Source organism: Pteropus medius, unplaced genomic scaffold, assembly GCF_902729225.1.
Source record: "Pteropus medius unplaced genomic scaffold, Ma_sr-lr_union100, whole genome shotgun sequence".
Taxonomy (NCBI): Eukaryota; Metazoa; Chordata; class Mammalia; order Chiroptera; family Pteropodidae; genus Pteropus; species Pteropus medius.
This window is the reverse complement of record NW_024344370.1, coordinates 4,151,026-4,175,716: the sequence shown is the minus strand read 5'-3', so window position 1 is coordinate 4,175,716 and position 24,691 is coordinate 4,151,026. Positions and strand designations below refer to the sequence as shown.

Sequence of the window (24,691 nt, the reverse complement as noted above, 5' to 3'; positions counted from 1 at the left end):
AGGCAAAGGACCAGCAGAGAGACTGAGACAGGAGACCGGCGGGTTAGAAGGAAACCCAAGAGTGTGCTGCTGGGAACCATGTGAAGAAACATACTCAACTAAATTGGATGATTGAGAAGATCACATTTTTTTAAGACAATTGAGCAACAGAGGAAAAAATTTTATACAGACCAAGCGTAGCTTCCCCAATCCTGTGTGTTTAAATGGCTTCGGTCTCTAATCTCTTGAAAGCCCCTCCAAGCAGCTGGTAATAGCGTTTCCAGTTATGGAATCAACAACATTCTGGGTGCTTCCCCAGCTTCAGCTGCACAGAACATGACTCTGACAGGAATTGAGCATTCTCAAGAGCTCGGCCACAGTCCAACACCACAAGGGGCACATACTGGGTGCCTCATCCTCTATGCCCTGCGTCCAAAACTAAAACTAAAGCTCTGTGGGAGTTGAGGAGACCAAGGCCTCTTCCAGGTTGAGAGATAACAGGATTTTTTCATTTCAATATGTTTTACACTAAAATAAAAGGGCTTGGAAAATTCCAAGACTATTCCTAACCAAGCCTTGCCTCTTGTTATCATTGGATTGAATCCAGGAATAACAGAAAACTAGGATTTACTCAAAGCCCAACAAAACAAGGAAGTTTAGAAAAGAAATAGCAATCTCAGAGCTAACAATCAATAGACATCATAAAGGGATGAGTCCTTTTGATGAATTAGGGGGAAAAAAAGAAAGGATGACAATTCTAGACAACCCACAAAAATATTTAGTCATAAAATCATACTGTTTTTCAAAAAGTAATCTTTTGAAAATGTTTAGTGTATCTTTTAAGACTATTCTGCCTTGATTTACAATACTTCATAACTCTTAACCTGCCTCACTCAAAGTGGTCTTTTCAAAATCTACGTGACTTGGAAGATAAATGCCTACTTTAATAGTAATTATAGCTGTCATATTAAATAAAGCCCAAAGCTTCAATGTTTTAACACAATACAAGTTTGCTCATTGTAGTTGTTCCTGGTTAGAAGGGTGGCTCCCCTCCACATGGTGATTCATGGACCCAAGCTTCTTCCATCTCTGGCTTTCTCATCCCCTAGGATCACAGAATCCTCTTTGCTCAGCCTGCAAATAGAGAAAGAGGAGAATAGAGAAGCCTCACTTATTTCTTTAAAACCTCAGCATGCAAATGACACAATTCACTTCGGCTCGCGTTCCATTAGTAAATGACTAGTCATTTACCAAGAATCCACCTACCAAGAATGACTCCAATACAGTAAAGAGGGGCATGAATTTTGGTGAAAAGCTGTCTCTGCCATCAAGCCATTGCACCTCAAGGATGAACTAAGCCTTGTCAGTCAAAATCACACTCAAGGTCAATTTGGTCTGTAGATTAACCTCATTATCTGAAATCATTGCAATAATAAATTAAAAAACCAATCCAACTATACTTCCTCTTATGTGGACCTGTTAGTCTATTTCTTATTATGCCCAGCAATGACACTAGACTCTCTAGGATCTACATTAAATTACTGTAACTGAGATAACACAGAGTTCTGGCTTCCCCTTCTCTAGAAATTGTACCTAATGACTCAGCCACCACCTTCAGAAGAGCTGAAGTCAGAAAAATAAACATCCTTCTGTGTGCTGATAATGTAGTTTTGTTGTCCTAAATGGATACTTAGTTGATCCTAGAAGATAAAATCCTGTTTTAGTTATGGTAATGCCAGCTATGATAACTAATAAAATCCAAAGTTTAAGATTAACTACTCCAAAACCAAAATCATCATTTCTGGTCAGTGTTCTCCAAAAATGAATTAGGTTAGACCTTAATAACCCACATAGCAAATCAACTGGTTTTATTACCTAGAGAACGTTCTAAACTAGCTTGCCTTGAAGGAGTCTCTATGGAATTACATTGCTTAAAATTAGATATTTTATCATTATTTTACTGAGAAATTTTATGGCCGCACAGAGATTGATAACATCTGTATTAAATGTTTCAAGCAGAAACTAATCGTGCCGTGCTCCATAGCAGAGAAGTTGGCCTTCACACACCCACTTAGGTGTCAGCATGAACTCAGAATTGCTTTCTGAGGGGGAAAAAAAATCTTCTGGCTTGTGAGTATTTCCTAATCCTACAATCATAATGCAGAAGGGAGTGACCGTTCATTAGGCCATGCAAACCTGTTTGACTGGTTAACTTTCTAAAGTGAACGCAACTTCAGGCCATCTTGGCCGACCACTAAAGCATATAGGTCTGCACTTACAACAGTGATGATGAGGAAACAGCACTGACTATGTACCATGTCCTGGGTGCTTTCCGTGTACTGTCTCATCTAATCCATACCACACATCTATATGGTAGGTTATATCTGTATCCCCATTTTATAGATGAGGAAACTGAAGCACCAAGAAAATAAATAATTAATAAGTAACTTAGCAGTGTGTCTGCTGTGCTCCCAGGATTCACTGTTGTAGACCCTGTAGAACTTACTTTAATGGCCACGTTTTGTCATTAACCCTCTGCTTACGTTGAGAGGCCCTATAAGAAATAGCCTTATGAAACTTCTTATCATCTCATTGTCAGGAAATATTTTGTTCATTATAGCATCCAAAAATCCTTTACGAGAATTAACAAGAAAAAAAATTACTGGAAAAGGAATTGCTATGCTTTTCCCAATAAGTTATTTTTTATTTATATTGTGTGGACACTGTGACATATGATCATGTTTTTCTCTTTGTTGCGTGGAAATCTCAAAGTCCTCCAAGTCCAATTGTGTCCCACCTCTGGCATACATGTAGAACCATAATTACATCGTCTTTGCCATGCCCTTCTTTTCTCTTTGCCTAGTTTCATCACTTGTAATCTTGTTTTACTATATGTATCTGAAAACCACCTGAAATTCTTTTGAGATTGAGGAAAGAAATGGCCAGAAGTGCCAGCTAAGGAGTCAGACTGACTGAGTTTGAATCCAGCTCCATCTCTTACCGACCACATTATCCAGGGCAAGTTAATATGCCAAGGCTCAGCTCACTTTCTTTTCTGAAAAATAGGGATAATACAGTACTTGCCTCATAGGTAAGTAGGCAGGAAAAAAAATGAGAAAATGTGAAGAATACACTGAACACTGTCAATTATTAGTGTTCAGTAAGTAGTGGTGATGATGAGGGTGATATCAATGATAATAACCATAATCATGATGACGGAAGATAGATGGAAATAAAGAAATACTATGTATCTAGTACTAAAGAATGAATTCCCGCTACTGCCACCCCACCAGCTCATACCCTCAACTTCTTCACTTTAGTGTGCACAGGTCCACACACACAGGTGCACGCACGTGCAGTCCTGCACCCACTGACACGTATACATCGACTATAAATGCCATCAAGGTATGAACTGTGCTCCTATTCGTATCCACTCTGGGACATAGATGGTTGCTAGACTCTAGAAGAACCCAGTGAACATCAAACTCAACCTTTCAGCTCCCCCGAAACTCATTTTCCTACCTTTGTTAATGTATTTTTCCCCTAATCACAAGCATATGTATAGGTCACATTGTGGCCTTGTATTCAGGTATTCATACTCGTTTTAAAATCCACTAACTGTTAGGAAGCATGCTCCTTCCACTCAAAGTTTGCTGGAGGTTATTTAGAACAAAGCCTCAAACTGAAGCTGCTTATAAACAAGACTGGGAGACACTTCAATTAGCCTTTTGCCTCCAGAGGGATTTGGTTTTCTGATGGAGACAATTCACTAGCAAACCAGTCAGTTCTCATAGATACCTTCACTAAGCTACAACTCAGTGGAGATCTAAACTGATGCAAGGATAAGTGATTTATAATTATGAACAGGAAGGCGAGTCGGATGGACAAAAGCAAAGGGGCATAGGATTTATCTCACGATTTCCCTTCCTGCTTTGAACCTTCAGCTTCTCAGCAGGTCCAGGTTTTCTCCCTTTCAGCTCCCCATGGCTTTTCTTGCTTCCTTGGCTGGGACACTCAGAGGGCACCTCTGTGAAAGAGGGGGCATGATCATTAAGTCGAATCTCCAAAGAGAACAGGGTTGTATTTGTACAATGCTGCGCATGCTAGAGTTGGAAGGCAAGCAGTGATTTCTTCTGAAAGCAGCCACAGGGCTCCCTGAAGGTCTTTTTCATGGTCTCCATGGTTACCAGCAGATTTTTTTTTTTCCCTGCCAGAGAGAGTGCCAGCAGCTCTGCCTCTTTTCATCGCTTTTGATTACAGCCAGAGGGAGGAAGGAAATCATTTCTTTGGGGTCCTGTTCTCTAGTTACCAGGTGATGTGTTCTACTCTGTGGGCAGATGTTTCACTACAGCGTGCTGTCATTTCCAGGCAGCTTCGGGAACAGGAGGGCAGGTGGCTAGCTGGCTTGAAGACCCTTTTCCCCACCCTTTGCTGGGCTGGCCAGTTCCAGGGCTGTGAGCCCAAGGAGCCAGCAAAACAGAGAAGCCCACAGAAACAAACTGCCCCCAGGATATGTCCAGCTGGTCTCTCTCCAGCCCACCAATCACTAGTGGTAACCAGGGTCCCCCAAAATATAAAGGGCAAGAGCTTTTAACAAATTAGTCATTATATAGAACTTATTATGCCATGTAAATATCATTCTAAGTGCTTTATATGCATTGTCTCATTTAAAGTCACAACAAATCTTCAAGAAGTAGGTGTAATTATTGCCTCTGTTTTATAGATAAGAAAATGTAGGCACTGAGAGTTTCTCGTTTACCCAAGATCACTGGCTGGTTGGTAATGGAGCAGGGATTCTAACTGAGGCAGTCTGGCTCCAGCATCTGTTGTTTTATAACTCACCATCCTGCCTGTCTGGGATCTGTGCCTGTTGTCCTGGTACCTAGGATGAGATGGGTCTTACATTGCTGCCTAGAGATTTGAGAGCAAGACAGAGTGCTAATAGGTGATTGGGCTGGCGGGTTGTGGGAGAAATACTCCTGGACTATCTTAGCACAAAACAGGAGTTCTGAAAGAACAACATCAACAACAAAAGACATCTGTAAGTCCTCTGGTAATTAAGATAGATGTGGGACAGGTATCTAGTGGACTACCTCTGTTCACAAAACGGTGAGGACGCACCAAGTGGCAATTAGACACCTGGTTTCTAGATGAGGCTGGATCACCAAGGCTATGTGTGATGGTGTTGGCAGGCAGTGTGTTCTGAGAGAGAGAAGGAAAGAAGAGAGAGAGAACTTTACTGTAAATTTGTCTCCAGCATTGAAGATCAATGAGTTTTAGACACTTAGGAATCAAACGGAATCAAGCAATATAAACAGGCATATATCAATAATCAGGGTCATGACAGGGAAGACATGGAATATTAAAAGAGGTAACTGAAGAAAGTTCAATGAAAGATTGTTTAAAATTAACCAGAATATGGTGTCATAATCCCCACTCCCATCCCTCCCAAAAAGCAGGAAAATATTCCACCCCTAGACCAAAAGGCACAAGGAAGGGAGCTGTTATTGGAACCTGCTGAGAGCTGTGGCAGTAGAGCTATACTTGTGGCTGTAGGAGAGGGGGCCTTCGATATAGGGAAAAAAGTCATTATCAGGAAGGGAAGTGGCTCCCTGATTCCTACTGCCAATCCTCCCACTGCGTTTGGCCAGTGGGAAGTCAGAAGGCAAGGGAGCCTGGATGATGAAGTCATTGGAGGTCAACCTCAGAGCAGGACATTACAGGGCAGAAAATGGATTTGAGAGGCAAATAGAGAAATATCCAGGTACAGAGTTTATCCCATGGTCTTTGGATGCCCACCCAGGATATGACAGGGGCTCTACTTCCCTCATTGTGGTCACTGTGCTCTGGAGTCACTTCTGTTTTGCTACAGATAATAGATGATCTCAGTCTTCTCAGGGTTAGCTGAGGATAACCAGATTGGCCCACAGCTGACTTCTTTCTTTTCCCTCCCACTATCTCCCAGACCAAATGAGCCCCAGAGATTAAATAATGGCCAATATTGGAAGAGGGAGGGAGGGAGAGAGGGAGAGAGACAGAGAGACAGAGAGAGAGACAGTCACTGGTGACCCCATCACCACCTTAAAGCAGTTATAAGGGAAAATATATCCAGCAGTGGAATATAATCACAAATATAAATCAGTGTTACCCCAAATGCAATTATCTTTATAGCATCTTCACATCTCTCAAAGGAATTCTAGAATTCAGAAATTAAACCAGAAATGTGTTGCTTGCAGTTATAGCCACCATTCCTTTAAAGACTATGTAGTAGGAGCTTTAGGCCTGTTATGTTATTCAATCCTCACCACTACTGCTGTTATTATATCTATTACATAAGTGAGGATACTGAAGCTCAGAGAGGTCATGCAGAGGTGAGGCCAGAATTAAATCCCAAAAGACAGTGATAAGACTGGATTTAAACCTTACGATGCCTGGTTATTTGCTGTGGATTTCACTTCCACAGCAAATAACCAGAAGTCCATCCTTATTCAAGCTCTCCTTATATTTACCACTAATGTAATATGATTAGTCCCTCTTTATTTTCTTCTATCATAGGCAGCAATTTAATACTTAAAACTTTAGATGTCATCTTAGCTGAAAGACAATGAAAATCTGACTTGGAAGGAGGGAAAACCATTTCATTTTTCAAATAGTTCTTCCAAAAATAATTCCTGAATTTCCTTCATTGTCTCCCTACAGACAGTCCTTTATCATCTTGACAAGTTTATTAGTTAGCTAGGGCTACCGTAACAAAATATCACAAACTGAGTGGCTTAACCAACAGAAATTTATTTTCTCACAGTTCCAGACGCTGGGATTCCATGATCAAGGGATGAGAAGGGTTGGTTTCCTCTGAGGTCTCTCTCCTTGTCTTGCAGATGGCCACCCTCTTGCTGTCTCTTCACATGGTCTTTCCTCTGTGAGCACGTACCCCTGATGTCTCTCTGCATGTCCTAATCTCCTCTTCTTATGAGAACACCAGTCCCATTGGATTAGGGCCACCCTAACGGCTTCATTGTAACTTAATTACCTCTTTAAAGGTTCTGTCTCCAAATACAGTTGCATTCTGAGGCACTGGGGATTAGAGTTTCAATTTATGAATTTTCAGGAGACACAATTCAGTCCATAACAATGAGTATCCCTTGGTTAAGCCATTCAATACCTTTCTCAGAGGTTTCCAAACTTGACGGTTTAACAGCATTTCCTGAACAGCTTTTTTTTTTAAGTAATTAATTAGTGAATTAATTAATTTCATGGTGACATTGGTTAACGAAATCCAATAAGTTTCAGCTACATTTTAGCAGTAAGGCATATATTTATCTATGGTCAGTGACAAGGCTGGGATGTGATCCCACGCAGTCTGGCTCTAGAGTCTGGGCCCCTAACTACTATGCTCAACTGCCTCTCGCCCATACATAGTGTTGACCTCTGTCAACCAAGTGTGGTACCCGAGTGGGTAAAAATTTGAACTTAAGAATCATTGATGTTTCACATTGGTTAGTGTCACTTCTTGCTTAGATGTCTGTATGTTTTACAAATAATAAGCAAAGCTGTAAATGCTGACCGTCTCCTAGTACAATCTACGCATTTAAAAGACATGATACATGTACCTAGTGGTGAAGCAGTTTGGAAGGACCCTATAAGTTAATGTAAAACCAATAAAAAATATTCACTAGAGGACTTTGGTTCTTAAAGTACACAGATAGGAGCACAGGTCTGGTGAATAAGATGAGCTCAAAGACTTACTTTCTCCATTCCCTTTGGCCCCTCTAGAAGCACTAAGATTCAGAGGAGAGGGAAGAAGAGACAGAGATATTCTATGCCTCCCAGGTGCCTTCTTCCCTGTCATGCAAGCTTCTTTTCCATGGATTTTTTTCCTAACTGACTGAAAAGGGCCCGTCTTCATTTGGAGGCCTTCTAATGTTGTGTTCTCATACAACTTCTGTTCTTTTGAGCCTCTTCTGTTTTTCTTTACAGGCTCTTAACAGTCCTGGTGCAGCAGTCAAATTTCAGCGAGATTAATCACCAGGACAATGAGGTGAGCCTGCCCTCTTAAAAAACAGTTTCCCGGTGTGCACATCAGGGCGAGAGGAGGGCCTTTTCTGAACCACTGAGCCTCCTCTCATAAATGTGCAAGAAGCAGATGGAGCATATCTTTGTGTTCCTACCCTGAGAGGAAAGCCTGTGTCTCTACTATTCATCCTCAGGAAAAATTTATCCCTACTGTGGGTATGGGCGACTTCAGCAAGAGGAGGTTTATTGCATTAAATACTTAAGCATTTATCATACCACTGAAATTTCGTAATTTCCTTCTGGACATTTCCTGTCTTCTCGAGTCCCAAAACTTCAATGGCAAGTTATGGCTGCTGACACTTTCTCACAGTGAAAGATGTCAGATAGATAATAACTACAGGCTTCCTGTTCCAGAGGCCACATTATTAATGTCAATGATCACAATTACCATTTCCTTTATGTTGCAAAGGCAATCCTGTCCAAGGCTGTCCTCCAAGAAGACAGTGCAGTGTCCTTGAACACAGTTCCTGAGGAAGAGTAGATCAGACACTAGGCAGAGCTGCCCCAGAGTAGCTTGGGGTCTTGTTGTACCTACTACTTAACTCTTTTAGAAAGCAAAACTGACTTTCATTAGCCAGCTTGATTTCTTTAACAAGCTTCGTAAACCCAATTTAAATACCTAGTTTTTAATGGAAAATTTTTATAAATATACGCTTGGTTTGGCAGCACTTCACTAAGAATGTCTAATAACTTTAAGAAAGTCTGATAGCAATGAAAATGCATATGCCTCAAAATGCCAAATTATACTTTGTCAAGGAAGCCAACTGGCGATAGACAATGGGATGGAGGAAGCCCCCAAATGGCCCCCAACCCCAGTCTTTCTCAAGTCTTCTAATTCGAGGCCTCCTCCCAGCTTGGCGTTAATAACCACACCAAAAAAGTCCCTGCTTCACAGCCTGGGTTTGAGGTTGGCTGCCTCCCAACTCAGTGGTCACACACTGCTTTCACTCCCCATGTCCTCAGTGATTTAAAGCAAAACACCAGAAGAGAGAGGATGGCACTGTTTTAAACTTCTGCTTTAAAAACAAGAACCAGAGATGAGAAAGCATACTCCGATCACTCACTCCGCCCATGGTGTGAAAGGCAGGTTGAGTGGTTACAGTTTATGCCAGCTGATCAATGAACTTCTAGACTTTGGGCAAGTCACTAATCCCTTCCTCCACCTCCAACTCCTACCCTCAGCCCCCAAACAAATTTGGGGCAAATTTTTAAAAATTGGGCAAATTTATTGGAAAGGGAGCAAATTTAGTCATTCATACCCTCAAGCTAAATTCCCCTTATAGACTTCCATCTCTGTCCACCCCTCAGCTGAACAAACATTACCCAGCAAAGTGACAGTTCTCTATTTTTTTCCCATCTTGGGAGGCCCCTGGCTGGTGCAGACAATGAAAGCAGACACAGATCTTCCTAACAGCAGTAATAGTAACACATTTTGGATAATATATGGTAAATACTGGGAAAGTCTCTTGTTTCTTCTCATGCAAAGTGACCTCTCAGAGGACCTTCCTTCTGCTGATAAACCAACTTTTTGACCCTTGCCTTTTAAATGCAGAGAGCAGGGGCCTCGTACTTGTAACTAATAATAAAATAATTTTTTTAAAAAAAAGAGAAAGAACACTTCCTATCCAGTGTTGCAGCTTCCTCTTCGGGCCGTGTCACAGCATGTCTGCATATCTGAAACCAATCTGAAGCCAACTGTAATGCTTGTCTGTGTTTTTAATTTTAGATCGATATTTGTCATTGTTAGTGTACGCCAATTCTTATAGATATGCAAGGGCTAGAAGCTCTCTGCCATTGAGAAATAAGGACAATTCTGAAACGGAAAGAACGTAGCCCAGGCTTTCTTTTTTATTCATTATCTTAGTAGAGTTCCTGCATTTGGCTTCTGAACAAGCAAACACCTACTCTTCCTGTCACTCAATATTTTTCCCATGAGCTCCAAGCACAATGCAGCCTCCATTACATATGAGGGAGTAACAATTAAAGCACAGGCACAAACAACACCCTATATCTGCTTAAAAAAAGAAAAAACGAGAAGCAGAAAACAGCAAAAGCAAAAGAAATGAGAGAAAAGGTAAGTTAGTGCTGGTGAAGCATTACACTTTTCCTAATTTCAAGGAGAAAGAGTAAGTAAGGCATATCCCTACTCTGAATGAAACTAGTTTGAATGTAATTATTTTTCAAGAATAACTGAAAGACTCCCAAGCTTGTCACAATAATAGATAAAGATTAAAGGATCAGTTAGTAGAAATCAAAGTCATTAAGAGATATATTAGACTGTAAACTAAAAATGAAAGAACAGAAAGAGATAGGGGATAAAAAAGTATGTTTCTGAATCCATTCTATAACTGCTCAAGTAAAACAAAATATGACAATACTTTATATCAGGGAGGTGAATATGAATATATAGTTAGAGGCTGTGCTTATCTGAGCTCAGTGACTTAAAGTAATTTTTTGTATTATTAGTTTTTATTTATGAAATATATGAACACATTTGCTTTTTAAACATTTAAATATTACAAGTAATAGTAGGAAATCCTTGACTACTTCCATCTTGCCACCTTAGCCCCCAGGTGATCACTGTTTTATGTCTCTTTCCTTATCTTTTATATGTGTTCATAGATGCTGTGGAGTATAACATAAAAGGTATCATACTCTGTATATTGTTCTGCGGCTTTGTTTTCTCACTCAAGAATATGTCAGAGAGCTCTATTCATGTTGATATATATAGACCTGGCTTATTCCTTTTAATGGCTTTATAATGTTTCATACTGTAGTACCTCCCTTAACAGTAGTTTCACTTTCCAAGGTGCAATTACCTGCAGTCAACTGAGGCCCGAAAATATTAAACGGAAAATTCCCCAAATAAACAATTAATCAGTTTTAAATTGTGTGCTGTTCTGAGTAGTGTGATGAAATCTCACACTGTTCTGCATCGGGACATGAATCATCCTTCTGTCCAGCGTACCTACGCTGTGCACACTACCCACCTATTAGTCATTTAGAAGCTGTCTCAGTTATCAGATTGACCATCTCGGTATCGCAGCGCTTATGTTCAAGAAACCCTTGTTTTAATAATGCCACATTCACATAAATTTTATTACAGTATATTGACATAATTGTTTTACGTTATTAGTCATTATCGTTAATCTCTTACTGTGCCTAATATATAAATTAAACCTTATCATAGATATGTATGTACAGGAAAAAAAAAGTATATATAGGTTTTGGTATAATCTTTGGTTTCAGGCATCCACTGGGGGTCTTGGAGCATATCCCCTGTGGATAAGGAGGGACTACTGTATTATGAAAATACCTCTGCTTGTTTTGCTATTCCCCTGTGAATAAATATTTATGTTGTCTCCAATTTTTCACAACAAACATTACTCTAAAGAGTGTTCTTGTGTAAGCCTCCTTGAGTATTATATACAAACATTTATCTCAAAAAAGAATTGTTGGGCAGTAGAAAGTGTACATTTTTATTTTTAATACCCATGCATGGCTATTCTCCAATATGGCTGTATCAATTTATAGCTCCACCCACAGGGTAAAAGGGTGCTTGTTGTTTTCCCATGGTTGAATTTTCTTGTTATTGGTTTAATTTGCATTTCCCTGATAACTAATGAGATTGAGCATAGTTTCATAGGTATAATGGTCATTTAAATATTTTCTTTTGTGACGTGCCTGTTTAGATCTTTTGTCCATTCATCTGTTTGGGTTACTTGTCATTTTCTTATGGATTCACAGGTATTTATTTTATATTTTGAACATTAATTTTTTTGTCTGCTCTTGGATTGCAAATATTTTTTCAGTTTGTTCCTTATTTTAGAATTGTTCATGATGTCTTTTCTTTACAGAAATTGTAAAATATAATATAATCAAAATGATCATTCTTATTCACTACTGTTTTTGTTTTAGGCATCTTTTTAAAGGCCTTCCCTACCCCCAGGGACATGACTACACTATGCTTTTAGTTTGTTACAAGATTTCTTTTTTAAATATGTGGTTCCATTTCTGAACTCTTTGTTCTGTTCCAATGATATGTTTTTTTTTTTTTCTCTTACACTAAACACACTGCTAATAAAGTGACTTATTTAGAAACAATCCATGCTGCAGAGTTTAACGCTGTGGGAAAAATGAAATAAGTCAGATAGTCCTTCTTGCCTTTGTTCTTCTGGACCTTAGAGGAAATCACTGACATAGAGAGAAGCCTTCACATTGCAGCAACAGGAAGTTATCAAGTTACTAAATTCCTGAAATCTAACCTCTCTCCTGCTATCATTTTAGCTTTGACAGGAAGAGCACCCCAACAGGAGAGGCTAAGAGCTATTGGCGTTTGGGTTAGAGTTTTACATTTATCCAGAGAAGTACTATTATGCATGGTATTTAGGATATATTATTGATCCTCTATTAAATGAATGTTCTGATTTAAGTAGAGTTTTGTGACTGGTTTGACAACTCAAACTTCCATTATAACAGCAGTTGAGAAAATAAATCCAAGTTGCAAAAACAGATGTGAACCTTTGGATGTAATTCTTAGTACCAAATCCTCTTATAACATTCCTAAAATATAATCACAAGCAGAGATTGTACAATATAAAGGAAAAAACAAAAAACAGTCCCTGACTCTAGAAATCTTATTACTTTACATTTAGCAAAAGGTAAAATAATAGAACAATTTTTTTTAATGTGCCAGAATTTTTATCCTAAAAATGAGCACTTCAGAAAAAAGGAGAAGTCACTACTACCCAGGAACCCTCATTTCTCTCTCTCCCCCATCCGCCACTCCCCCATAAGTCTCTAGAGGCAGACCATGTCTTTTTCATCTTTGTATCTCTAGAATTTAGTTCAGTAAGTTGCATATACTAGTGTCCCCTAAATATATATATTTAATAGATAGATGGTAGACACAGACAGATCGAGAATCAAATTATTAAACTCCAGAAAAAGTCACACATTTCTCTCTCTGTGCCTTTCGGTATCTGCCAGAGCCTGTCTAAAAGTGCCATTCTGAAACACTGAAAACTGCTAACCACTTAGTCAGAATTCTGGTTCAGAAAACACAAAAGTTACAGTGGTTTTGGAAAAAGAAAAAAAAGTTATGAGAAGCTGATAGGACTTATAAGCCCTCAACTGAAATTTTGGTGGCACAGTCTCAAGGTACAGAATTACTCATATGCATAAGAGTGCTGTTCCAAAGCAACCCCGCTATGCACCCAACAGTTACAACATACATTTAGTCCTATGGGCAATCTCAAGATGGATCCTAAGTCAACTAAAACAATGTTTTCCTTCGCAACATTCTGGAGAGTTGTTTTCTTCACTGAATATGAGTTACTCTTCATTCTTTACTAATAATTTTTGTTTTTCAAAAAAGTGGATTTTTACTGTCACAAGGACCATCTGGATGTGTGTTGCAATGACTCTGTCAGTGACTCCTAGGTTTTCAGCCCTTAGATGCTTTGACAGCCCAACTGAGTCCTCGATGAAGTCCTCAAGTAGCTGGTAACGAGAGTATACACAGTTTGGATATAGGCCAGACTCTGATATTTTATATTCCCTGTAAGCTCAAGGGAACCTTGATAACCTGCACTTCATTAACTCATTCTTCCTGCAAACATTTCTTGAACACTTACTGTGTTCTCGGCGTAGTGGGCATCCCACAGTGAATAAGCCCCAGCCTCTGCCTTTAAGCGCATCACAGCTTAGTCACAATCTCTGTCACAGCTCAGGGCACATGCCCATTGCCAAGCCTGAAGTCTGCCCCTTCAATGGCCACCGGAGTCTTAACATAACAGAATGAAGATGCCTGCCAGCTCAGCAGAAGCTGAAGGAAGTCGAGAAGGAGGCAGTTGTAGGAAACAGTTCCTAAACAAAGCATTGTGCAACAACAAGAGCTGCACTTGAGCTGTTTTTGAAAGTTTTGGTTTTCATATTACTAACTCTAAGGAGACTTATTTTTATTTCTCATCAGCCCAATTGAAAAAAATAAGAACAGGAAATTTCCCTTGACTTGACTGAATGTATGCAACCTGTTTATATTGTAATATAAATATACAATGTGTGTAATATAAATATACAATGTGTGTGTGTATATATATATACATATATATATAATATGTATTGTGTATATTATATATTATTGTTTAGAGAAGTAATGGAGTAATTCATGTCTGAATTTGAGGCCATTTAGAGGATCAACAGTTGCTTCTAACGGTGATCCCAAATTCCCAGGCTGGGGGTCAAGCAGGGAGAGAATATATATATTTCAATACCTTACAAAAATAAATATTTGCCAGCTGCACTTTTGGGAGAGGCCTAGAGGTAATGACAAATGACACAAATAATAATATAGGGTGGCAACCCTTGCACTAATGAGAACCACCATTCTATGAAGTGAGAAGATTCTAAATCCAGATAAAATCACAATAAAAAGAATTTTCTGGCATCTGAGCTCATTTCCAAAATGAAAGTCTACCAGCATGATGTGTGGAAGAAAAATTTTTTCTCCACAGTTTGAAAGACCTGGATTTGAATCCCAACTCTGCCATGTCAATGGTCTTAGACAAATTACTTAACCTGTCTATGTTTCAGTTTCCTTACCTAAAATAAAAAGATTCAGTGAGGTAACATATATAAAGCTCTTGGTACCAAGTAGATATATGAAAACGGGTAGTGCTTCTCCTCCTAATAGCACTTCTTTACCAAAGCATGCAGGAGTTGCATGCTTGTTTTTAAAAGGGAGGATGTTGTTTTGAAAGAATAACTCTTGAAACCTAGCTACTATGTTTAGAAAATAAGGGTTAACAGTGCATAATCACAGCTTAATTCACATCCACATTTTTACGCTGAATTCTCACATCACCAATCATGTCTCCAGACATAGTGATTGTCCTCTACCTCACTTGGAGCACTCATTAAAAATTCTAACAGGTTTCCATTGATGGTTTAGTAACAGTGATCATATCAGACAAGTTCATTTTCTGTAAAGAAGTCATGTTCTGCCTTTCTTGTGTGTATGATTTTAAAAAGTGAAGCCAAATTTTACAAAAACAAAACTTCAATCAAGAATAGTGAGAAGTCATTCATTCCTTTAATGGGTATTTATTTAGCATGTACAATGTGCTTGGCACTGCTCTAGGCTCCAGGGAGTCTGACAACCAGACAAGGAGCTGCCCTCATGAAGCTTATATACTCCATGGACTTCAAAATTGTTTCTGGTGTCTTTCACCCTGGATACTGTCAGCACTTCAAGGTGAAGCCAATGACTGAAGCAATTCTCTTTGCTTAAGATTTCTAACCCTAGTGGGCAAAACTAAAAATGAAGAGGACTCACTGAAATGCACTGAGCTATTCTGAATCGTGAGTAAATATTCAGCTGGTAGAAAAAAAAAAACAACAAGAAGTTTCTCTGCTTTTAGACAAGCATTCTTTTCCATATGGAACCAATTTCTTAAAATATCCTCAAGAGTATCTTTGGAGGCTCAGTGTTATATGAATGAAATTTGAAACTTGAAAACCGACCATAATTTAATTATTTAGAATATGGAACTGGTCAAGAGGATTTAACATTTAATCCCAGTGCCCCACAAACCTCAAACCCTAGATTCAGTTTCATGCTCACTCGTGGACTTGGGGACTTCTCTAGTGCTCAGCTTCCTCTTCTATAACATGAGGAGAATGGAACCTGTCAAAGTTGGCTAACTGCTATAGCAAACAACTCAAAATCTCAGGGGCCTGACACAGTATAAGCTTATTTCCTGCCTGAATCATAGTCCAGTGCTGGTTGATGAGGTGGCCATGTTCTACTTGGTCAGTCAGGGCCCCAGACATTTTAATCACATGATTCCAGCACCTTCTCAAGCCTTGCCCTTCTCTGCATTCAGTTGTCAGATGAAGAAAGAGAAAATGCATTTAAGATTACATCGGTTTTGTTTTTCTAGGCAGGCTGGGAGGGGGCTTCCATTCTTTCTACCCCTTTTGTCCACATTGCAGTGGTCAGGACTCAGTCTCAGCCTCATGGCCACACCTATCGGCTGGGAGGCCAGAGAATGCAGACTGTGTGCCCTGGAGGAAGAGGAAGACAGAACATTATGTGGAAGATTAAGTGAGATAATACATATAAGAACTCACAAAGGTCTCTGGATCAATAAAAATTAACTCTGGGATATTAACCCTGTACTCCTAACTAGGCCGAGGCCCATCTCTTCCACTCAGCTCATCGTGGATGAAGGCCAAGGTAGCGATACCTAACTTTATGTTACCTGCAGAAATTAATATAAAAAGAGAAGCTTTAAAGCTGCCCACACCTTTTGCTCCTTTGCTATGATCTAGAGTCATTTTAGATATATTTTATGTAATTAAGAGGTATGGGCAAGGAGAAAAGTTCATCATAAGTTCATTTTATTATTAAATGATGCCTAAAGTATGTCACCTTAAGCTCTGAAAGAAACTGGGATTCACCAGATTGACTCATCCAGATCTGTTATCCAAGCTGCCACCGAGTGATTTCTGCTCAATAGTGTATCAATGTCTGCTTAAAACCTTTCGCTGTCTTTCCTTTAACTTTAAAATAAAATCCAAATGCCTTATACAGGACCAGTATCTCTCATTCCATACTCCCAGGATCAGCCCCTACCTTCTCCTCCAACCTCATCTGATATGGCTCTCCTCCTCTCCCTATTCATTTATTCATTCAATGGCTATTTCTCTAGTCTCTGTTATGGTCACTGGGGATACTTCAGTAAAACAGACAGTGTCCCTGCCCTCATGGTGGGAGATGGCCTCTTAGCATGCCTCCAGTCACAGGTGCCTGCCTCCATGACTTGCTGCTTGCTAGTCTCTTCCCCCAGCCCAGCTTGCAGAGGCCCATGTCGAACAGTTTCTGCCTCCACAGTTACTCGGTCACAGCACTCCATGTGCATTCTTCATAGCACTCAGCGATATGGAAAATCCTTTGGCTCGTTTGTGTGCATTTATTGTCTGTCTTCTTCTACTTCAGTGCAATTCCCATGAAGGCGAGGATCTTATCTTATTCACTATAGTATCCTCAATATCTGTTTGCCTGGCACAAAGCAGAAGCCCAATAAATATGAGTTGAATGAATGATTTAAGGAATGAATGAACTGACAGGCAGCAACCAACATATCAGATGATGGCTCCCTGCCCTGGGGAGAAAGTGTGAGCTCCATTTTCCTCCCTGGTAACCTGTGTTCATCTCTGCACCCTCTGATTTTGGTTTTGTAGGGAATGACACCACTCCACTGGGCAGCTTTCCACAACCAGCCTCAACACACCCAAATGCTGCTGAAGAAGGGGGCAGACCCCACCCTTGTGGATAAAGACTTTAAAACGGCTCTCCACTGGGCAGTCCAGGTGAGGACTTGTTTCAAGTTTGAATCGTATAAAGCAGTGTTGCCAATTCTCTGAGTGTGTCAGATCTGGAAGAGGGAACTATCGAAGCTACAGTCTTAGCACTGATGCAGAGTTTATACGTATGACAGAGCAAGGAAGATTCATGCTACTCTTCTTCTTGCCATTCATATCCAGAGGGGCGGGAGCAAACCTGTCACTTTGGAGGATTTGGGTGCATCAGTTGTTGAGAAGAAACCGTACCAAGATACAGAGGTGGAGGAGTTATAGAATATTAGGCAGAATCTGCCTTGGCTGGTTTACACACACACACACACACACACACACACACACACACACACACACACATACATACACACACACACAATACACACACCTCCTTTGCTCTCTCTTTCTTTCTTTATCTCAGTGCTGTCACTGGTTCACAGTACACCAGGATCAACTTTCAAAGACTTACTAGTAAAATCCCTTCCATCTTTAGACTGACTCTCTTCTTCTTTCCAAATTCTCCAAAGCACAGTAATCCAGGTGACCCTGAATTCTACGCTGAAGTATGAAAACCGTGGCTCATGACCCTACCTCACTATCTCAAAAGGGAATCTATATCAGAACACACCATTAAAGAAATCAAAACGGACCCCAGAAGTCTACCAGCCAAAGAGGGTAAAATTGAGAACAAAGTGAAAGAATGACCCTAGCTAAATTTCAGGGGCACCGATTAACTATTCCATCTCTCAGAGGAGAGCAGTGCTATGCATCCTTTAAACAAGCCTGCCAGCTATTCTGTCTTTCGATGCCTCACATTGACATCCCTACTATTTCTTTCCATCAGCCCAGTAAGGGTACCCTAGCTGGACTGCTGCCAGGATCCTTTTGAGGGGAGTTTCTGCCTGCCCTGATGGTGGTTTCTCTCAGATGTTTTCATGTGGACGCATGGCAGAGATGGGCACCTGGCACTTTCAGGGTTGACATATGTGCCTGAGGTCAGGGGAAAATAGAAGTGATTTGGAAACTGCTCTGTTTTTTGTCCCTGCAAGCTTGTCTGCAGTTATTCTGTACCAGGGCCAGCCCTGGGCAAAACTGTGAAGTGAGCCAGGCTTATTTTTGTCATCTCCACCTGCCCTTAGTACAGTCCTACATACTTTCAGTATATAATTGCCTTCCCTTCCCCTCATGCCAGTCCCTGCCCAGGGCCCAGTCCTCTGGATGGTCAGAGGTCACCACCATAGCAGCATCCCCAGTGGTTGAGCATCCAAGAAGTGTCCCATGTGTGCTGGTTCTCAGTTGAGGTGAGAGTGGTTTTAGAATCAAGCATTTTCTGTATATTCACTCTCTGATTCCACCCCTGCCTTCTGCTTCCATAGATCTGGGATGGGTCTCACATATGTGCACTTCAAAAAATCTCCCCAGGTAATTCTGACTGACATGCCTCCTCTACTGTCCCTTCCTCCACCCCACTCCCAATTCAGAGCTGCTACTCTAAACCTGGCCATGCCATGGAACAATCATCTGTGTTTATAAAAGTATAGATATCCAGATCCCACTCCAGGCCTCTGAGTTGGGCTTTTTGGAAATGGAAATATCTGTGTGGCTTCACTATCAGTGTGTCTTTGGGATATGGATCATACTGTGCATATGACAGCAGTATGTAATGATCTGTGTGCTTGGAAAAGATGACCATTTTTCTTCTAATTCCTGGTTTCCTCCATGGCAGCTTAGTTATCACATCCCCATCTTCATAGTTTTTCTCTCTACTAAATTATATAGCATTTAACCAGCTACATTGATTTTTTGTCTGCACATTGGAATCAGCTGAAGAGCTTTTAAGCAATACCGATACCCAGGCCCCACACCCTTCAATTTTCAGTCAGTTGTTCTGGGGTGGAGCCCAGGCATCAATATTTTTCAAAGCTTCCCCCAGGAGATGTAATATACAGCTAGAGTTGAAAATCACTATGATAAATGAATTCATATTAGTGGATGCTAAAACCTTATCTAGTCCTATCCAAAATATTTGCATTTTGATCATGATTTTACATAAACATAATGCCCTACTCATTTATTTACTCAATTACATAATAAATATTTCTTGGGTACCGACTGTGTATCTAGCATTAAGGGTAAAAAGGTTAATAAGACAGGTCCCTTCTAGAATCCCTACAACTGTATATAATATTGTCTGTGTGGGTATGTAAATACATCACATACATTTTTCTGAAGAAAGAGTCCACAGCTCTCTTCAATTCCTCAATGAGGATCAGTGATTACCCTGAAAGGTTAAAAATCCTAACTCTGGAAGAACCGGGCACCCTCTCTCTCCTTGTGGTTAGCAGTAAAATTCAGAAGTGGTGTGTTCTGACCTTTACACTGCAAAGAAGACTAAGGGTAATTCCAAATGTCAGCTGAAATCAAGATAACACTTGCCTCCTTTAGCCTTCTTGTTCATTTATAACACAGGACCAGCATTGTGCTCCTTTTAAAGTTTTTCTACGTGAATGAGTCTATTTCCTGTTGTCATTTATTCCTTTCACTGAACTTCCTGCTTTCCTCTTGGACCATATGAAACCACATTTAAAGCAATAGCATTTTGAAATAAAGCTTCTGTGTTTGACCCCAATAACTAAAGCAATAAAGAGTTGAAACATTGGGCCTACAAATTAAGCTAAATTCAACTTCTGCCCCCACTTCGCAGATCCCTTGGTAGCTGGTGGTGCCCTCCAGTAGGCCCATTGCCCTCACTCACCTCACCCATCAACCTAGGAAACCCCACTCCTAGACTATCTGGGCTCCCACTGAGCAGAGCCCTGTCCCTATCAGTCTCCCTCAGTGGCATCTCAGTCCCTTTGAGTATGTTCTTGCCTATCTATGATGATATTAGCTTCTCAGGAGATAGGGCTGTCCTAATGATAGGAATTCTAATGATGGGAATTCTAGGATACATTTGAAGGCAGATCAGTGAGAGGGTAAGTATCTACTGCCTCTCAAATCTCACTACTAGCTCCTTCCTCCACTTACTAGAAAATGTGTTTGTTTGGAATCTTTCTCAGCAGTACTTTTTTTTTAGTACATTTTTCCAGGGAGTGTAGGACGAAAAGAACTGTGCTAGTATAAACAGCTATTTCATGTTTCTTTATTCAGCATGCGGTTATGTGGTTAAGGAAATTAAGCGCGCACACACACACACACACACACACACACAAACCCTCAGAGCTCTTGAATATAACCTTCAAGCCCTTAGTGCCTGAGACTGGTTTGGTTTAGCATAGAATCCTTTTCCTTCCTGTGGTGTTGATCATCTGTGGGCAACTGTTTAAATTGTGTCAAAATCTTATAAATATACTTCAACCATAAATATATTCAGAATGCCAAAAGATAATTATAAATGTTATATACCAGTGGATCTAGTTCACAAGGGGGGGAAACCTTAGCGCTGAAAGGGACCACGTTAAATTATTTAGTCTAACCCCTCAGTTCAGAGGTGGAGAAACTAGTGTACAGGGAGGTTGTCATTTGCCCAAGTACACCCAACACCCACTCAGGTACCTAGCACCCACGCAGGCACCCAGGCCACGTGACTCACAGTGCTTGATAAGAAGAAGACTACAAAGCCACATAAGCCCAAAGGAAACAGAGAAAAAGTCAGGTTTACAAAATCTATTACCCTGGGAGCAAAGACTGACCTGTTTAGGAAACTGGAGTCCTGAAGGATAACCTAAGTTCAAGTGGCATGAATGTGTCAGCTCTCCCGTGTGGGGTCAGAGAGAAAGGGGTAGAAGGAGGAAAAACAGAGACTAGGAGTAAATATGGGTAAAGAAAGAAGTGAAAAGATAGTAAAAGGAAGGAGGTGATGAGGAAAAGAGAGAGAAGCTAAAAGGATGAATAAAATTCTATTCTGATTGGCTTTGACTGTAGTTCCTAAGGTTTGTTTTTCTCATTTACTTATTCATTGCTCAGCAAATATTTATTAAGAGTTACTCTTTGCTAGGCTCCATCTCAGCAGAAACATTCCCAGTTGTAGGCTTGACAAGGACAATTTAGAGATATCCTGAAGATTTTCATCTTGCCAGACAGCTAGAAACAGAAGCTAGACACTTTGTACACACTAACACAGCTGAAATATTTTTTTCCATGGTAAAAGCATTGAAAGGAAGTAGTTCAACAGCTGAAGGTCACCATACTTCACACCACTCCACCCCATTTTTATCTATCACTTGTTCTCCAGGGTAGTCAGCTCAAGGTTTTGAGGTATGGCGGCCTCTGGAGTCAGACCAAGCAGAAAGCTTGTGTCCAAAGGGGCAACCCTGAAGATGGTCCAGACTTTAAGCCAGTGTTTTGGGCACTTTCTCCTCTGGTTAGCAGCCCCAGACCCCCAACTCTCAGATGTTCATGCTGCATAGACTAGTAGATCTTCCCCTACAGCTCCATCCCCATCTAATGCATCTGGCTCAAGCTAAACTGATGGGCCATTGTGCTTCTCACATTGCAAAACTACTTAGCCCTTTAAGAGGGCTGTGTGACCTAAAGCTCTGGTCTCTGCTTTATATAGTCACCATATGGGACAAGTGATGCGAATAGGCTCCTAATTCCAAGAGAAGAAAGGAGATTGGAGCTCCCTTCAAGAAGAAGCCACCATAGAACTAATTTCCCAGACATATTAACAAATAACCACTAGTCCTAAGTCTCTCACTGAGACTCCTTAGAAGTTCACTCAGAATGAAAAAGGTCCGCAATCAGGATATTAGAATCTTGTTTTTTACCAGTCTACCTGTAACAAAATTATTATAAATTAATTCAACTTTTTTTCATGGCAAGTCTCCTTATAAATTCCCCTCCATCATGGGTATAGAAAGAAAATGAGTAGGACTCAGTAGTTCCCAGCAGCTTTCAGAGTACATGAAGGCAGTTTGTGGATTACTCATGGATTAAAACAAAGCAAATATATAAAATAAAATATAAAATAAAATAATAAAATAAAATTAATATAATATAATATAATGTAATAAAATAAAATAAAATAAATAAAATAAAATAAACAAGTCCACAATCCTCATCTAGCCACCCAATGTGGAATTCTAGAGCTGCATGGTAATAGAATCTGTACAATATTGTTATTTCCCCTGTTGAATGACATTTCTACAGAAAAGAAACCCACACTCCATTCTTCTTAAGGGGCCTTCTGGGCACCATCTCATTTCTTCCCTCCTGGTGCTGCTTGTTCTCTGTGACCATTCCTGGCCTCCCAGGCCTGGAGCCTACCTTTGGCTGACACTCAGCCCAGCTTGCCGAGAAGAGAATGCTGTTACCAGGAGACCACTGAACCAAGGCCTCAGCTCACAAACCAGTGCTCTCCAGGGCTCTCTCAAATTCTTGTGAGGGAGTATCATGGCAACCCCCCTAGGAGAGGCTTTTAAAGCACCTAATGTTTACTTCTAAAAAAGGTCCCAGTTGGTGAGGCACACATCATTTCTACTGATGTAGCTGGTCTAAACAGAAGTTTTCACTTTCGTTCCACCAGGATGAACATGCAGAATCAAATAAAGAGACCGTTCCTTTTATAGGAGGCAGAGTGGTATAGTGACGAAGTGCAAGGGCTCTGCAGACAGACTGTTAATCCTGGCTCTGCCACTTCTTGGCTGTGACCTTGGACAAGTTACTTAATCCCTCTGTGCCTCCATTTTCTCTTCTACAGTATGGGTATGGTAAGAGTCCCTACGTTGTGTGTTGTCAGGATTAAATAAGTTAACGTATGGAAATGCTTAGACCAAACAGTGCCAGGCACAGAACACTCAGTAAGTGTTACTATCACCATTATTCCTGGGAGAATCTTTTTATAAAGGAAAAGAAAATACAATGATAATGTTGTGAGGGCCAGGTATAGAAATAAAGGAATTTTCTGGAAAATTCAGGACGAAAGGCATTTCAGAGGAAAAGAGTAACGGGTAAGAGTGTCATCTCTCATACAGAAAAGCTGTGCAATACGCCAGCTCCCAAGGGAACTGCTGACTGGGGCTGGCTGGTCAGGATCCTGGAGGAGGCAGACTCAGGGGTTCTGGGCAGCAGCCCCACAACAGTTCATTTTGCCACTTCCAAAAATGGCTCCTCTGAAGATCAGGTAAGGAGGGAGAAAGAGAGAATATGAGTAGAGTTTTGTTTTTCCATCTGTGCTTGATGCTCCCTCTTCCACACAGAGGGAGAACCATTACAGAACATTTTCCCCCTTTGAATCACCTTAGCAACCTGAATTCTTTTGCTCTTCCATGAAATCGTAAACAAAATTAATTCATTGAGATGATACTCTTTTTGCTTCTGTTTTCCTTCTCTAATGGCTAGCACTTTTTTAAAGGGGGTGAGGAGTCTTCTGATTATTTTAAATGTATTTTAGACCCCTTCAAAGTATGTTTATGTAACAGTAACATCAGGTGAAAGAATCGAAAAGTTAAAGCACACAAGAAAGCTTAGATGTATTCATGTAGTCGACTTCTGATGACAAGCATGCCTTAGAGCGTAACCAACTGAACCAAATTATTTAAAAGTAAATGTTAAATGAAGGAAGGGCGGAGGAGAAAGAGGATGTAAGAGGAAAGGTGAGAGGAAGTAAAGGAAAAATGTCGTAGGCAGGGACTGCTTTATGGGCATGTGACTAGTACAGTCATAGAGGGTCCCACAATCATAAGAGTCCTGTGCTTAATAATTATATCTTTGAATTTGTGTTTTGTAAGCGAAGTCTGATTGGACAGTGGAGCCACAGCTCACAGTTTCGCTTCCCTGACACCCTGGCACAGACTCAGGGAGAGTCAGGTTCAAGCATGTGCATGGTTGCAAGATGGGGCCCCAGGCACCTCTGAGGGTTTGCACTTGTCATAATAATCTCCAGCCCAAGGGAGCACAATACTCAATAGCCAGTAAAAATCACCATGATATGTTGAGAGAGACACCATAGAAGTAAAGAATAAGTTTCTTCCCTACCACGTGAACAGGGGGTTCCACATTTTCACTGTGCCCTAGACCCCACAAATTATGAGCTAGTCCTGGGCTGGGACTCCAAGTTGAGAGCTTGAGTGCCCCTGGCCCTTGGTCCTGCAAGAGGATTCAGAATTGGTGTCAGCTGCTGTCCCCTGACACAGTGGAAGCACACTCAGGGCTCGGTACGTAATGGTTCACTGTGAAGCCAGTGTCAAGCTGAGTAACAGGATATCCAGAGAGCCATAGGTGCAAGCAGAGAGAGGTGGGGAAAGGAAGAGGAAAAGCGAAAATGAACGGGTGCTGT

At 40.6% G+C, this 24,691-nt stretch overlaps 1 protein-coding gene and 1 long non-coding RNA gene across 2 annotated transcripts in view; one reads left to right on the top strand and one right to left on the bottom strand.

Annotated features, from left to right (window-relative positions):
• The window catches only part of ANKRD55 (ankyrin repeat domain 55), a 78,101-nt gene that overhangs the window by 32,750 nt on the left and 20,660 nt on the right, over positions 1-24,691 (top strand). Inside the window, 2 exon segments of the mRNA XM_039869963.1 lie at positions 7,957-8,017; positions 17,299-17,427. Of these exon segments, the coding sequence (XP_039725897.1) occupies positions 7,957-8,017; positions 17,299-17,427 (190 nt within the window).
• On the bottom strand, positions 873-22,873 carry LOC120608190 (uncharacterized). The gene is made up of 3 exons (XR_005654323.1): positions 22,681-22,873; positions 3,896-4,006; positions 873-1,113 (listed from the first exon to the last, which is right to left on the bottom strand). It is a non-coding gene; the product is annotated as an uncharacterized LOC120608190 (long non-coding RNA).